Source organism: Pelophylax lessonae (assembly GCF_965119305.1).
Source record: "Pelophylax lessonae genome assembly, chromosome: 5".
In the NCBI taxonomy this organism is placed as follows: domain Eukaryota; kingdom Metazoa; phylum Chordata; class Amphibia; order Anura; family Ranidae; genus Pelophylax; species Pelophylax lessonae.
The window spans coordinates 164554657-164568629 of NC_138772.1; the positions used below are offsets into that span (position 1 = coordinate 164554657).

General features: G+C 42.0%; 1 protein-coding gene across 2 annotated transcripts in view; it reads right to left on the minus strand.

Annotated features, from left to right (window-relative positions):
* The window catches only part of OSBPL10 (oxysterol binding protein like 10), a 745381-nt gene that overhangs the window by 457555 nt on the left and 273853 nt on the right, over nucleotides 1-13973 (minus strand). Inside the window, exon 4 of one of the 2 annotated variants that reach the window (XM_082258273.1) lies at nucleotides 6223-6414. The exons of the other annotated variant lie outside the window; for it this stretch is intronic. Within the exon in view, the coding sequence (XP_082114399.1) occupies nucleotides 6223-6414 (192 nt within the window). The remainder of the gene's footprint in view (nucleotides 1-6222; nucleotides 6415-13973) is intronic. 2 annotated transcript variants of the gene reach the window in all.

Genomic DNA, 13973 nt, shown 5'->3' on the forward strand with positions numbered 1-13973 from the left:
TACTACTAGTTCCATCAATCTCAGCCATACATATAGTGGAGAAGTGTGAGCAGCCACCATGGAACAGGATGTGCATTATTCGCAGGCTTACAAGTTGAGAATAAAGAGAAACGTTTTCCCCACGGTACAGTGCCTATGTCGTGGTAAACTATTGTTTATTCCTGATCTCCACACCTCTGAGCCCAAACCAGAGCAGCCATACCGTACTTTACCTTACTGGTTTATTGTCAACTTGCCCTAGGGTATGATCCTCTATAAAGGTCTAGGGCAGTGATGGCGAACCTATGGCACACGTGCCACAGCTGGCACACCGAGCCCTTTCTTTAGGAACATGAGAGCCGCCGCCACTGATTGTGCTGTGTCATGGGGAGAAGCGAGGGTGGGCTGTAAGTGTATTTCCCCTGCTTGCCCCCTTCTTCTGTCAAGAAGCATGGGACAGGGACAGAGCGGCGCTTGCAGAGATCGCCGCCCACTCCTCCTGCCTCCCCATTGACTGCAGCCAGGAACCAATGAGGAGTGAGGACTATTACTCTATTTTAATTAATTAAACAAAAACTACAGCTCAGCATGCCCTGAGAAAATACAAGGAGGGACAGCCTGGAGCCCGGGGGAAAAAAGGGCTGAGATAGAAGGGAGAGCAAGGGTGAGAGGAGTGTGGAGACTAGAGAGAGAGGAGGCTGGGGTGGTTCAGGAGGGAGAGAGAGCTAAAGCCACAACAGCCCCTGCAGCTGAACCAGCCAGAGAGGAGCAAGAGGATGGTGCTGAGAGGACACGATCAAGAGTGAGGAGGGTGATAAAAGGAACCATCAAAGAAGCTGTTGCCAGGCACACCGACACTGGACGCCGGAGCCAGGTGTGTGCTGAATTGACTGCAATCCCTCTTGGAGTGTGCAATCATCACCTGGGCGGCTGGGTGTCTTGCAGTTTAATTTCAGTGTTGGCACTTTGAAAAAATTAAGTTGGTTTTGTGTTGAGTTTGGGCACTCAAGCTCAAAAAGGTTTGCCATCGCTGGTCTAGGGTGTAACTAGGGTGTATAGGGAGGGACCACTTTCTTTTTTTTATATGCCATTTACTTTACTAAGTCCTCCCACCCTTCCTTTCCTAATTGGCACTAAAGCAAATTTCCAATTCCCACTGGCCTCAAATTTATCACAACTTTTGTTCTGAAAATAGCATTCTATAAAAGAGTCCATTTCCTATGTCTAAATCAAATAGCTGATCCCGAAGGGTGATACCTGCCACTACAAGACAAGCTGCAGCATTTAGCAGTCACAATGTTATCTTATGTATGCCTGATAAATGGAAGACAGAATACTGCAGAGTTGGTTGTAATATCTTTATAAATGTAGAAAATGAATGAAAACCTCTTACGTGTTTCAGGTCTGTAGGGGCTTACTCATATGAGTGAGTAAGTGTCTGCAGGTATTATATTCCATAAGTATTCTGGCCCCTTATACCCATATCTGACTGCCCTCACTTCCCATGTCAGTGTGACTACCCCTACTCTGGACAAATTATAAATTATTGTTATTCACCTAATTACGACTTGCTCTATTGAGTACAGCTGTTGCTAAACTTTTTGGGACCAATATAAATGGTATGTGGTTTTGTCCTATGATTCAAGATTGTCTGTCTTTATAACTTACATGTGTTTTTTTTTTTCTGCCTAGGTTGTATTTTGTTCTCTATACTGTGCAAAACCCTTATCCGTTGTGTTTTGTGAGCTCAGGATCACCGCCAGCTGCTTGTAAAAGTGACAGTCTTTATTAAACTTTCAAACAATTCAGAAAAACAGCTTATCTCAGCAAACAAACAGAAAATAATATAGAATGCTGATGCAATAGAAAAACAAGAGATTGCCTCACCGACACTATACCAGTCTCACACTGGGGCTTGGGGGTTTCCCTTCTGCTTCAGGGGTCCCAACGAGGAGGTTTTCACAGTTCAGCAACCTTGGCACAGTCCCAAGCTGTGCACAGTCCACATTTCACCCTTACAGACAGGTTTCCCCTTCCTATTCTGAACCCTGATGTACCTGGGTTAACCTTTTCAGGACCAAAATCACTGTAATGAGGGTTTGGAGGTTCTTTCCCACATGAACATCTCTCTGAACCTCCAAACTCTAAGTCTTTAATGAGGACTTACCAATCCAGAAAGTACTGAAAAGTCCTCTCCTTTCCAACTAGACACTACCTCGGAAACTCTCACCCTGCATGGGTGTGAACCCCTGAGTACTTAAAGCGGAGTTCCACTGCAAAAGTGGAACTTCCACTTTTAAGTACTACTCACCACCTAAATTTTTTTTTTTTTTGGGGGGGGGGGGGCACCTAGTTTTGACAGGTTGACACTCCCACTTCTGCTAGGGTGCCTAGGCAGCTCAAGCGGAAGTTCTCCTCTCCCCCTCCCTGCAATCTTCTGGGACACATCACAGGTCCCAGAAGATTGCACAGCAACTTAGGAAGCACAGCGCGACTCACGCATGCACAGTGCGCACCCGGCTGTGGGGTCAAAAGAGACTGGAACTCCGCTTTAACAATGACTTCAAAGAGTCCCTCTCAAAACCACAACCCAAATAGTGGGGACACATACCTGCCTTCCAGTACCCATCCCTGGTGTCTTGTACCCCTTTTAAAGAACCTGCAAGCACAGAAGAATGCCTGCTAAACTGCTAGATATGCACTGAGCTCCTATGCCATATTATTGACTAACAACACACAGCATTTTTGTGGACCAAGTGTTGTCAATCCTGCCCAGTGTCTTTTGCTAAACCACTCCTACTCTCAGATCTCCACAACCTAAAGGCTAAACATTCTTTAGTCTAAGATAAGAACTAGCAAGAAACACAGGTGGTGTGAGACATGGGACCGCTCTTAAATGTTATGCATATATGCCAATCAATGTAAATGTGTGTAGCAGTTTGTAGATAAACACTTAAAATGTTGTTAAACCCCATTTTTTCAGTATGTTTTTCTACATTACAATATTTACTTATTGCACAAGCTCCAGAATATTCAAGTTTTTTAAGATACTAAATACCTGGTTGATCCTGCCATTTTGTTTTACTTCCTTCTTTTCTGTGGCAATGCAATAGCTGCCAATCCTCTGGCTGTTACGTTACATTCTTTACTGTTCATGCTCCTTAGGGGAAGCCATTCACCTATTTCTTCTATTCTAGCCACCGACATGATTATTTTCATCAACTTTTAGGGTGGCTCTAGAATGTTGATCGACGAGAACCTCCCTTTCCTCTATTCCAGTGTCATGAATGTCATCTAGTGGGGTGGATCGAGGAGGGATTACTGATATGGGCTTTTTCTCCCTATTTGTTGCCCCACGTGAAACACATTCCACACGCTGGAATGGCATGTCTGATACGGGAAAACTCTTCAAACGGTCTTATGTAAGATATCATACATGTGTATGGTATGGATCCTAGGTTGTTCCTCCCCCAGATCTTTCAGAGTCCTGGAGCAAAGCATGAAATAAGGACTGCAATATAAGAGCTTGAGAAAGAGGATCTTTTTTACTAACAACCAAAAATAATAACTATATCGGCAATTAGGCAGATGTATATATAAAGTTGTTATAGTGAGTTTGAAATGTTGTTAAACCCATGACCCTGCATTCACTATACCTGGTCTCCCACAGAACATGGAACTGCAATTATTTTAGTAAATATAAACTGTTAAATACCTATACTCATCAGCAGTATATAGCAGTCTTGTGACTTCTATCAGTGCCCGGCTGAGCATTGGTTAAAGCTTGTAGGAGGGGTTTTCAATCTCCTCTGACTGTCCTATGAGGCTGCATGACCCCTGAACCTCTGCCTGGACAGTGCTGATTGGCCCTGCGCTGATCACATGCACCCTCCCAAAATAAAGATAAAAAATTCTCTAGCAATACACACCAAACTGAGCATGTGCAGAGTGCCTCCTAGGGCTCTGTAAGATCAGGAGATGGATTGGAGAGAGTAAAAGAAGGGAAGGATGAGGGAAGACAGGATCAATCAGCCTTTTTACACAATGCAGATGATTAACCCCTTAGGTTCCACAGTGAGTATAACAAGCATGCTTTACTGCATATACAGCCTGGTTTTACTGTTGTGGGTGTAGTAATACTTTAATAGCACTTCACAAAGGTATTTTTTGGCAGAGAAAGAAACAAGTGAAAAAACTGGATGGCAATCTAATTTCCAATCAACAACTGTCTTCTTTACTGACCTTTAGTTTCCCTGTGTCCAAAAATGCAGCCAACATTGTAGAATCATAGCTGGTGTGAACAAGATTTTAGAGTTCATTGTCCATCAATTATAACTCTCCAATATATATACCGCAAAAGCAAGAACAAAGAGCACATACAGTCCAACGACCGGATGATAAAAAAACATCAGGTCACCTTTCTATATATCATGTATACCTGGAACAGATGCCCCTTGAAATCCAATCCTTAGCAGAGAAAATCGTTCTGGTTTATTGAAGGTAACTCATATCAATAACATAACTGACCCCTATTTCATGCTCCTCGCAATCTTCCTACCAACAGATACAACACACTGCAGTACACCAAAACCATCTAAACAATAATGAATAGGTTCTTTGGGTAGCAGGTCTGTTCAACCAGTTTGTGCACATTTGTTTCAATCTGTACTTAAAGTTGAATTTAATAAGACCTGAGTAATGTCTGCATCTGCTACTTTTTTCCCTGAGTCAAAGACCCAATTACTGTCTAAATAGCACAGACATTCCCTTAAAACTTAATACACAGCTGAAATACTTACATGACAACAGTTTTATCTACAAATTATTAGTCAAACTGTCCAGCCATTTGGGTGGTTCATTCACTTCTACCAGACAGCATAATTAGGGGGGTAACACCATCTACTCTATCACAATTAGGCAATCTAGAGATGTAAGTTCCTCCACTCGCAGTCTACTTAGGGGACAATGAAGAGGAAGCAACGTACTGATAAATCAGTATGCAAGTCACAACCACTAGCAGTGCCTCCCTCTCACCCAATTTAGCCACGGATCACATAGTTAGTCAGGTTGAAAAAAAGACACAAGTCCACCTATTTCAACCAATAAAAATATAGAAAACAAAAACACAAAAAAAAAACAAACAAACAAACAACCATATATTTCCATATACACAACCCTATAAAAAAAACCCCAGCAAAAGCATGATCCAATTTTCTCCAGTAGGGGAAAAAAATTCTTCCTGATCCCCCAAGAGGCAATCAGATTTTCCCTGGATTAACTTTACCTACAAATGTGAGTACCAGTGGCGGGCCGCTGCGTCCGGCCCCCTAATCTACATGCGGGGCACCGGACGCATTGGAGTTCAATGGGGTTTATTTTACAACAGAAGACTGGAAAGCCCTTCTACTGAAATCCACAGATGATAGGGCGCCTGAATCAACTCTATAAAGTCTTAAAAAGGTGTTTGGTGAAGACCAAAATGCTGCTCTACAGGTGGTTTCCATCGAGACATTTGAGAGGACTGCCCACGATGTCACCACTGCCCTGGTGGAATGCGCTGTCACCACTGCAGGAAGCTGCGAGCCCTCGCTCTATACTCAAAAAAAGCAAAAAAGATGCCGATAATGGCTGCTAAAAACATCCATGATTTTCCTGTGCTTACGGTGTGTTTTGCACTGCAGCAAGCAGGATTTTTAACACCACTTCAAAATGTGCCGATAATGGCCGACAAATTCATATTCATTTAAATTCATGATATTAATTAAAAAGTCAAAAATAATACAATTTTTTTATAAAAAATGTATATATATTTTTTAAAACCGTCAATATTGTTTACATGCAAGTGCATCCTGAATTTTCAGTTTCAGCCCTGGAATTTTCATTTTGGTGCACCACTATACCATAAGTACGGTATTTTTACATTGTGTGGGAAGCCATATTTCACCTACACTAACGGACCATAAAAACCAAGACAAAAGATTTTTGGAACATGGACAGTTGGTCCATACACAACTGGTTTAGTAAAATTGTAGTCTAGGCCAATGCCAATCTGTAGGATCTGATAGTACATTACATTGAAACTCTACTGGTGCAAAGGAGACACTGGGTCTTTCTGTTTGACTCAATGATGACAATGAACATAATGAATGGTTATGAAAAAGCTGTAATGATATCACTATAAGCAGTAGCTGTTTTTTTAAAGAAATGTTTCTTAAAAAATATGGAAATCAGCAGTTGTCTGACCTCTTTGACTTCATGTAGATGGGGAGGATTCTGGTTCCTGGATCTTCTGGCAGCTGCAGGGGACTTGTGATGTGTCATGGTGACAACACTGGGGCCACTCTGTGCGACTGGCCTCTGGCTCCCAGGGGATGAAGAATTGGATGTTCCATGGGGAATCAATGAAACACTTCTGGCTCTCTGAGACAATGAGCTCTAAGAAAGGAATAGAGCAAGGAAATGTCATTACAAAAACATGAGAGTGGAGCCCAGTGACATGATGTTTTCAGCACCCCATGATACTATAAAGAATAGAGTTTAGCCAGGTTTTACAGATTTTACAAAAGGTCCAAAGTTTAGATGTTAAACTTATATCCTCAAAGATGTGGAAGCAACGAGTTACAAAACTGTTAATTTGCGTGAGAGAAAAGCAAGCTAGAAGAAGAATAACAGTCAGGCTGGGTTCACAATGTTGCGGCCACGGGTTCGTGCCTGGCATCCAGTGTGCCCCTGTTAACGGTTTTCGGTGCGAATCAGGTCCGAATTTTTGCCTGTATTTGCACCTGAAACGGAGCAAAAGACACACAGGACTCTTTTCCAGTGCGCTCCACCGCCACCCCAGAGATGTGTGAACTGGCTCCATTGAGAGCCGTTCACACTCTCCTGTCATGCGAATTACATGGGGGGGGGAAACCGCATCCAATTGGCATCAGTGTGAACCCAGCCTTAAAAAGGAAAGAAGACAAAGGAAAGAAGACAATGGGAACTGAAATATATACTTTACAACATTTTTAACGCTGAACTCTAGCATAAGAAAATATTGGGGCTGATTTACTAAAGGCAAATAGACTGTGCACTTGGCAAATGCAGTTGCTCCAGCTTAGTAAACGAGGGGAAGCTCTGATGACTTCCATCATCTAATCATGTGCAAGCAAAACGTGTTTTTTTTTTTCCACTGCATGTGATTGGGTATTCTTTGTAAAGTGAAGTTTCATCTCATTTACTACTAGTTTCATACTCATCCTACATAGCAGGACCGACGATCGCGAGTGACCGGCGGACATCGGGTCGCCGGTCACACGCGCGGGGGGGTCCGCGAACGAGCGGGGGCGGGAGCGCGCCCCTAGAGCCTCACAGGCTAGTGACGTACCCCTACATCACTTTGCCTGTGAGGGGCTGACTGCCGCTGTATATAGTCGTGCGGCAGTCGGCAAGTGGTTAAAGCTAGACCCAACCACAATCACAGTGAGTCCTGGAGACATTTGCCCACTTATGACCAGCCTAATAGACTTCATACCAGCAGGTATATCACTTCTGATGTGATGTTGAGATAAACACATCCCCAGATAAATGCTCATCTGCATTTAATCACTCTGCATCCAAGCAATAGTAAACTAGTAAAATCTTTAATTGTGCAGAGTTTTATGATGTTCTTCATTTAGCATTTAGTCATTTTATCTCTGTATGCTGTCGGAAATGTAATACAAATCTGGGAAGAATGTTATGAGTAATCTATTGAAAGACTATTTGGGATGAGAAAAAATTGCATGTTAAAAGCATTTGTAACCCCCGACACTTCATATTCATATGTGCCTTCTGTACCATGTACTCGTATGAAGAAGTCTCCTGTTCTATTTGTATCCCTGGTATTCCTGCCAGTCCTTCTGCTTTCCTATTTAAAAAAAAATGACCATGCTAAGCAGGAGAACACACTGTGGTCAGTTCTCTAGCTATGCTGGGAGCTCAGTGTGCTCTCCTCCAATGATCAGACTTGTCCTGACATGCGCCCTCTGCGCAGCCATTCACTGGGAAGCTCAGTGTGTTGCTGCCTCTCCTCCCCCAGCCCTTATGCAGCTGAGAACAGAGCTAGAAAATTAGTTAGAACCCCCAATTATTATATATTTTTTTAAAGTAGAGGCCCTAAAGAATAAATTGGATGGTTTTGCAATTTTTTATGTCACACAGTATTTGCACAGCGGGTTTTTAAATGCAATTTTTGGGAAAAATACTTTTTAAACTTTAATGCAAAAAAACACAATACATAACCCAATTTTATGTAAAATATAAAAGATAATGTCACACCGAGTAAACAGATACCAAACATGTCACGCTTTAAAATTGCGCACACCCGTGAAATAGTGACAATTTATGTAAACGTTACTATCCATAGGCGATACTTTAGAAGTCATTACAGGTTACCACTTTACATGTTCAGAGGTGTGCTAGTGCTAGAATTACTGCCCATGATTAGACATTTGTGGCTATACCTAACATGTGTGGGACGATCTCTGTTTGTGTGCGGGACTGATGCATGTGTTCCCCCTAGCGCGCTGGCATGGAGGAACAGGGGCACTTTAATTTTATTTATTTTTTTAAAACACTGCTGCTCTTTTTTTAATCACTTTTATTGCTGTCACAGGGAATGCACACATACTTGTGACAGCAATAGGCACATGACAGGTACTCTTTATAGAATCCCTCCTTTGCACTTGAAAGCATTCAAAACGTTAAGATCAGCGTTTTTTAATGCTTTCCATTTTAAAAAAAATGGCGCCGATAAAATGACGATAAACCGAAAGTGATGTCATGTCATCACTTCCGGATTACCAAAGAGGAGACCCGATCAAAGCAGATTCTGGCTTTTCTCGGGTCTCCGACTAGCCAGCAGACGTGGCGGCTAGCAGCTCTGGTCTCCCGGTGGGATGGGAAATCCCGAGCAAGCTGTGGAAGGCGACGGGGGGGGGGGGGGGGATGTCGAGTGGCTGGTTAGTCTCTCTTTTTGTTATTACAAGAGAACCAACCATTGGCTCTAAAAAAAACAGTACTGGGGTGAAGCCTGCATCTGCAAGTACGTGATTTGGTGGCAAGTGGTTAGGGCCTCTTTCACATGAGCAATGAGGTACATAAAGCTTCAATCAAGCTTCGCCTGGAGTTGAGTGCAGCCTATGTTAGCGAATGGAGATGCAGCGGCTGTACGGACTTACCCACACATCCATGTTGGACAGGTTCACAGGGATGAGTGTATATCCCCAAATACAGACAATGTGCATTTCAGCTGAGCACCCACTCTTGTGGGCTTGTTTATGCAATCACTGTTGTTGACTTAATATAGCCATACGGCCATAGTAGGTCAATGATGTCAAGAGCAGCTGTGCCCATTTTTTTCTATATGCAGCTGTGGGCAGGGAACCTCCTGCCTGTAGCCCATTGGCCAGTGGGGATGTGACAGCTTCCTGTGGGTTAAGGTGAATTGGATTCATACTAAGTTTTTGATACAACCCCCAGCTAATCTGTGTTGAACACCTTTTGGATAAATTATAATGATGAATGTGAGGCAGGTCTTCTCATCCACAATAAGTAGCTTACTTTATACATACTCTAAAAAAAGTACCGGGATTATGCCTGCATCTGCATGTACGTGATTTGGTGGCAAGTGATTAGGGCCCCTTTCACATGAGCAATGAGGTACATACAGCTTGAATCAAGCCTCGTCTGGAGTTGAGTGCAGGCAGCCTACATTGGTGAATGGAGATGCATCGGCTGTACGGACTTACCCCACACATCTATGTTGGACAGGTTCACAGCGATGGGTGTATATTCCCAAATGCAGACAATGTGCATTTCAGCTGAGTACCCACTCTTGTGGGCTTGTTTATGCAATCACTGTTGTTGACCTAATATAGCCATACGGCCATAGTAGGTCAATGATGTCAAGAGCATCTCTGCCCATTTTTTTCTATATGCAGCTGTGGGCAGAGAACCTCCTGCCTGTAGCCCATTGGCCAGTGGGGATGTGACAGCTTCCTGTGGGTTAAGGTGAATTGGATACAACCCCCAGCTCATCTGTGTTGATCACCTTTTGGATGAATTATAATGATGACTGTGAGGCAGGTCTTCTCATCCACAATAAGTAGCTTACTTTATACATACTCTTCCAGCTGAATAGGTACAAATGACCAGACACACTCCAAAATCCCATGGAAAGCCTTCCTTTTACAATTAAGACTGTTATAAATGAAAAGTGTGTAGGGGTAAGTTCATACTAAGACTCATGGATTAGGAATGAGATATCCAACAAGCCAATATAGATGGAATGGTTAGGTTTTCAACTTTTGGCCATATAACATAGCTTGGTGGGTTGGGTGGATACCCACTGACTCCCAACAGTCTTAAAACAGGTCAGGCACACACAGATAAATATTTTGGATTTTAGCTTTAGACATCTTTGTCTATTAGCAGCTCTCTGTTTAGGAAATTACATCCAATTTGTCGGCTATAGAGATTTGCAGATATAAACAGCTATGCCATCAAAACTCATTTGAATATTTCTGATTACATCAAACTTTTTCTCATTTTAAAATAGCCTGTTTTTTAGTTATACCAGAGATTAACAGCTAAACACTAAAAAGCCATTAAAAAAGCATTGCAGCCTAAATGTACTTTTGTTACTAAAATTGGCTCTGAAAAAGTTAAATAGTTTTCAACCGCATGTGTGTATCTCTTTTTGATGACTCTGCCAGTAAAAACACTTTAACATTTGCGGCAGGTACTACTTTCGTTCACAACAACAAAGTAACATAATAAAATATAATGCAAGTATACCAGTGATTTCTCTATCTTATAGTCTTGATTCTAAACAGTGCTCCATTTTTGTAAGATAATAACCAAAGGTAAAGCTGTTATCTAAAACTGCAGCAGTGCTTTGACAGGTCAAATGAAATAATTGCCATGTTTCCTTGATTTGCAGATGATTCATAACAGTGTGATGTAATTTCTATGGAATATGTGTCACATTAATACAATTCTTATAGATTTGAAATCAGTTGTATTCAGAATCATGACAGCTGATGTTTAACTTTTCAGTCCAGGACTGTGTGTTTCATTTTAACACGGAATCTCTTTACTACTGCTATGGTTTTATAAGGGAAAATTGTCCTTCACCTAATAAAAATCTAAAGATATTGGCTCATAATGACCATCAGCATATAACCGTTTCATGTACACCACACTAATTATTATGGTTGCCAGTGGCCAAACAATGGGAAATACTAAAGATGTGAACTGAAAGAACCAGATTCAGATTTGCTTGGGTTGGGTTCACCCTTTAAAGTAAAACTCACTCATCTTTAAACTACTGTGCTAGGCACTGCATATCAATACATAAGCCAGTGCATAACCGCGCATGACTGGACAAAACAAGCATACATATTTATGTAAAATCAAGGGGGGTATCCTGCGCTTAATGATGAATAAGTAAAATATAATAAAATGACATAAAACAAATGACATAAAACAAAATAGCAGCTAGAACACTGGATTCATAGTAATCCCATTCATATTGTGTGTCAAGTAGTGCAGCGCTATAAACAACAAAATTAATTGTACTTAAAAAATTAATAAATTGATATACAATTAATAATGGTGCAATATAAAAATGAATCAATTGCACTAAGTCATAAGTCCATTCAGCATATAAAGATGGTGGAGAGTCCACTTAAGGGTGAAGATCCCAAGATGTGAAAAGCAATGGAAACAAACAGTCACCCGTGCGGATAGGCAAGATGGCACCTTACCGCAATGAGTGGGCCTCCAAATTAATGGCTGGGCCACTAAGAGCATAAGGTAATAACTCCTATGGACTGGGTTCTCTCCTCTGCATGAACGGACCAAGCTTCGCTAGACTGCATCAACCCCTCACTCGCTCATAGATCCAGAAACAACTCCGATATGTATGGCTCTCTCTAAGGCCACGGATTTAGCACAGTCTAGAAGAAGTTGGTATGGCTCCCGCGATGGAACTAACGTCTTTTTTCTTCGTCTTCTTCTCAAGTGATGGGCCAGGAAAATAACCGATATCGTGCCAAATGCAGTCACTACAAGAATCTTCTTCAGCCCGGGATAAGACCTCAGAGGAGGAGGAAATTCAGTCTGCTATCTGTCTCTTATCTTCAGCTTGAGGAGGAGAGGAGAGCTCTGATGTCTGCTGCCCAGCAGACATCAGAGCTCTCCTCTCCTCCTCAAGCTGAAGATAAGAGACAGATAGACTGAATTTCCTCCTCCTCTGAGGTCTTATCCCGGGCTGAAGAAGATTCTTGTAGTGACTGCATTTGGCACGATATCGGTTATTTTCCTGGCCCATCACTTGAGAAGAAGACGAAGAAAAAAGACGTTAGTTCCATCGCGGGAGCCATACCAACGTCTTCTAGACTGTGCTAAATCCGTGGCCTTAGAGAGAGCCATACATATCGGAGTTGTTTCTGGATCTATGAGCGAGTGAGGGGTTGATGCAGTCTAGCGAAGCTTGGTCCGTTCATGCAGAGGAGAGAACCCAGTCCATAGGAGTTATTACCTTATGCTCTTAGTGGCCCATCCATTAATTTGGAGGCCCACTCATTGCGGTAAGCTGCCATCTTGCCTATCCGCACGGGTGACTGTTTGTTTCCATTGCTTTTCACATCTTGGGATCTTCACCCTTAAGTGGACTCTCCACCATCTTTATATGCTGAATGGACTTATGACTTAGTGCAATTGATTCATTTTTATATTGCACCATTATTAATTGTATATCAATTTATTAATTTTTTAGGTACAATTAATTTTGTTGTTTATAGCGCTGCACTACTTGACACACAATACATATTTATGTGCCAATGATTCTAAAAAATGACAGTGGGATCTGACAGGTCCTATAACAGACTTTTAAAACTAAAAAAGTTAGAAACTCATAAATGCACTGCTACAAAATACATTTTATGTGGGCATATACAGTGCCTTGCGAAAGTATTCGGCCCCCTTGAACTTTTCGACCTTTTGCCACATTTCAGGCTTCAATCATAAAGATATAAAACTGTAATTTTTTGTGAAGGATCAACAACAAGTGGGACACAATCATGAAGTGGAACGAAATTTATTGGATATTTCAAACTTTTCTAACAAATAAAAAATGGAAAAATTGGGCGTGCAAAATTATTCAGCCCCCTTAAGTTAATACTTTGTAGCGCCACCTTTTGCTGCGATTACAACTGTAAGTCGCTTGGGGTATGTCAGTTTTGCACATCGAGAAACTGAAATTTTTGCCCATTCCTCCTTGCAAAACAGCTCGAGCTCAGTGAGGGTGGATGGAGAGCGTTTGTGAACAGCAGTTTTCAGTTCTTTCCACAGATTCTCGATTGGATTTAGGTCTGGACTTTGACTTGGCCATTCTAACACCTGGATATGTTTATTTGTGAACCATTCCATTGTAGATTTTGCTTTATGTTTTGGATCATTGTCTTGTTGGAAGACAAATCTCCGTCCCAGTCTCAGGTCTTTTGCAGACTCCATCAGGTTTTCTTCCAGAATGGTCCTGTATTTGGCTCCATCCATCTTCCCATCAACTTTAACCATCTTCCCTGTCCCTGCTGAAGAAAAGCAGGCCCAAACCATGATGCTGCCACCACCATGTTTGACAGTGGGGATGGTGTGTTCAGGGTGATTAGCTGTGTTGCTTTTATGCCAAACATAACGTTTTGCATTGTTGCTAAAAAGAACGTTTTGCATTGTTGCCAAAAAGTTTGATTTTGGTTTCATCTGACCTTCTTGCCAGATTTGTGCAGTATACGACTGATTGTTGTCCTATGGACAGAGTCTCCCACCTCAGCTGTAGATCTCTGCAGTTCATCCAGAGTGATCATGGTCCTCTTGGCTGCATCTCTGATCACTCTTCTCCTTGTATGAGCTGAAAGTTTAGAGGGATGGCCAGGTCTTTGTAGAGTTGCAGTGGTCTGATACTCCTT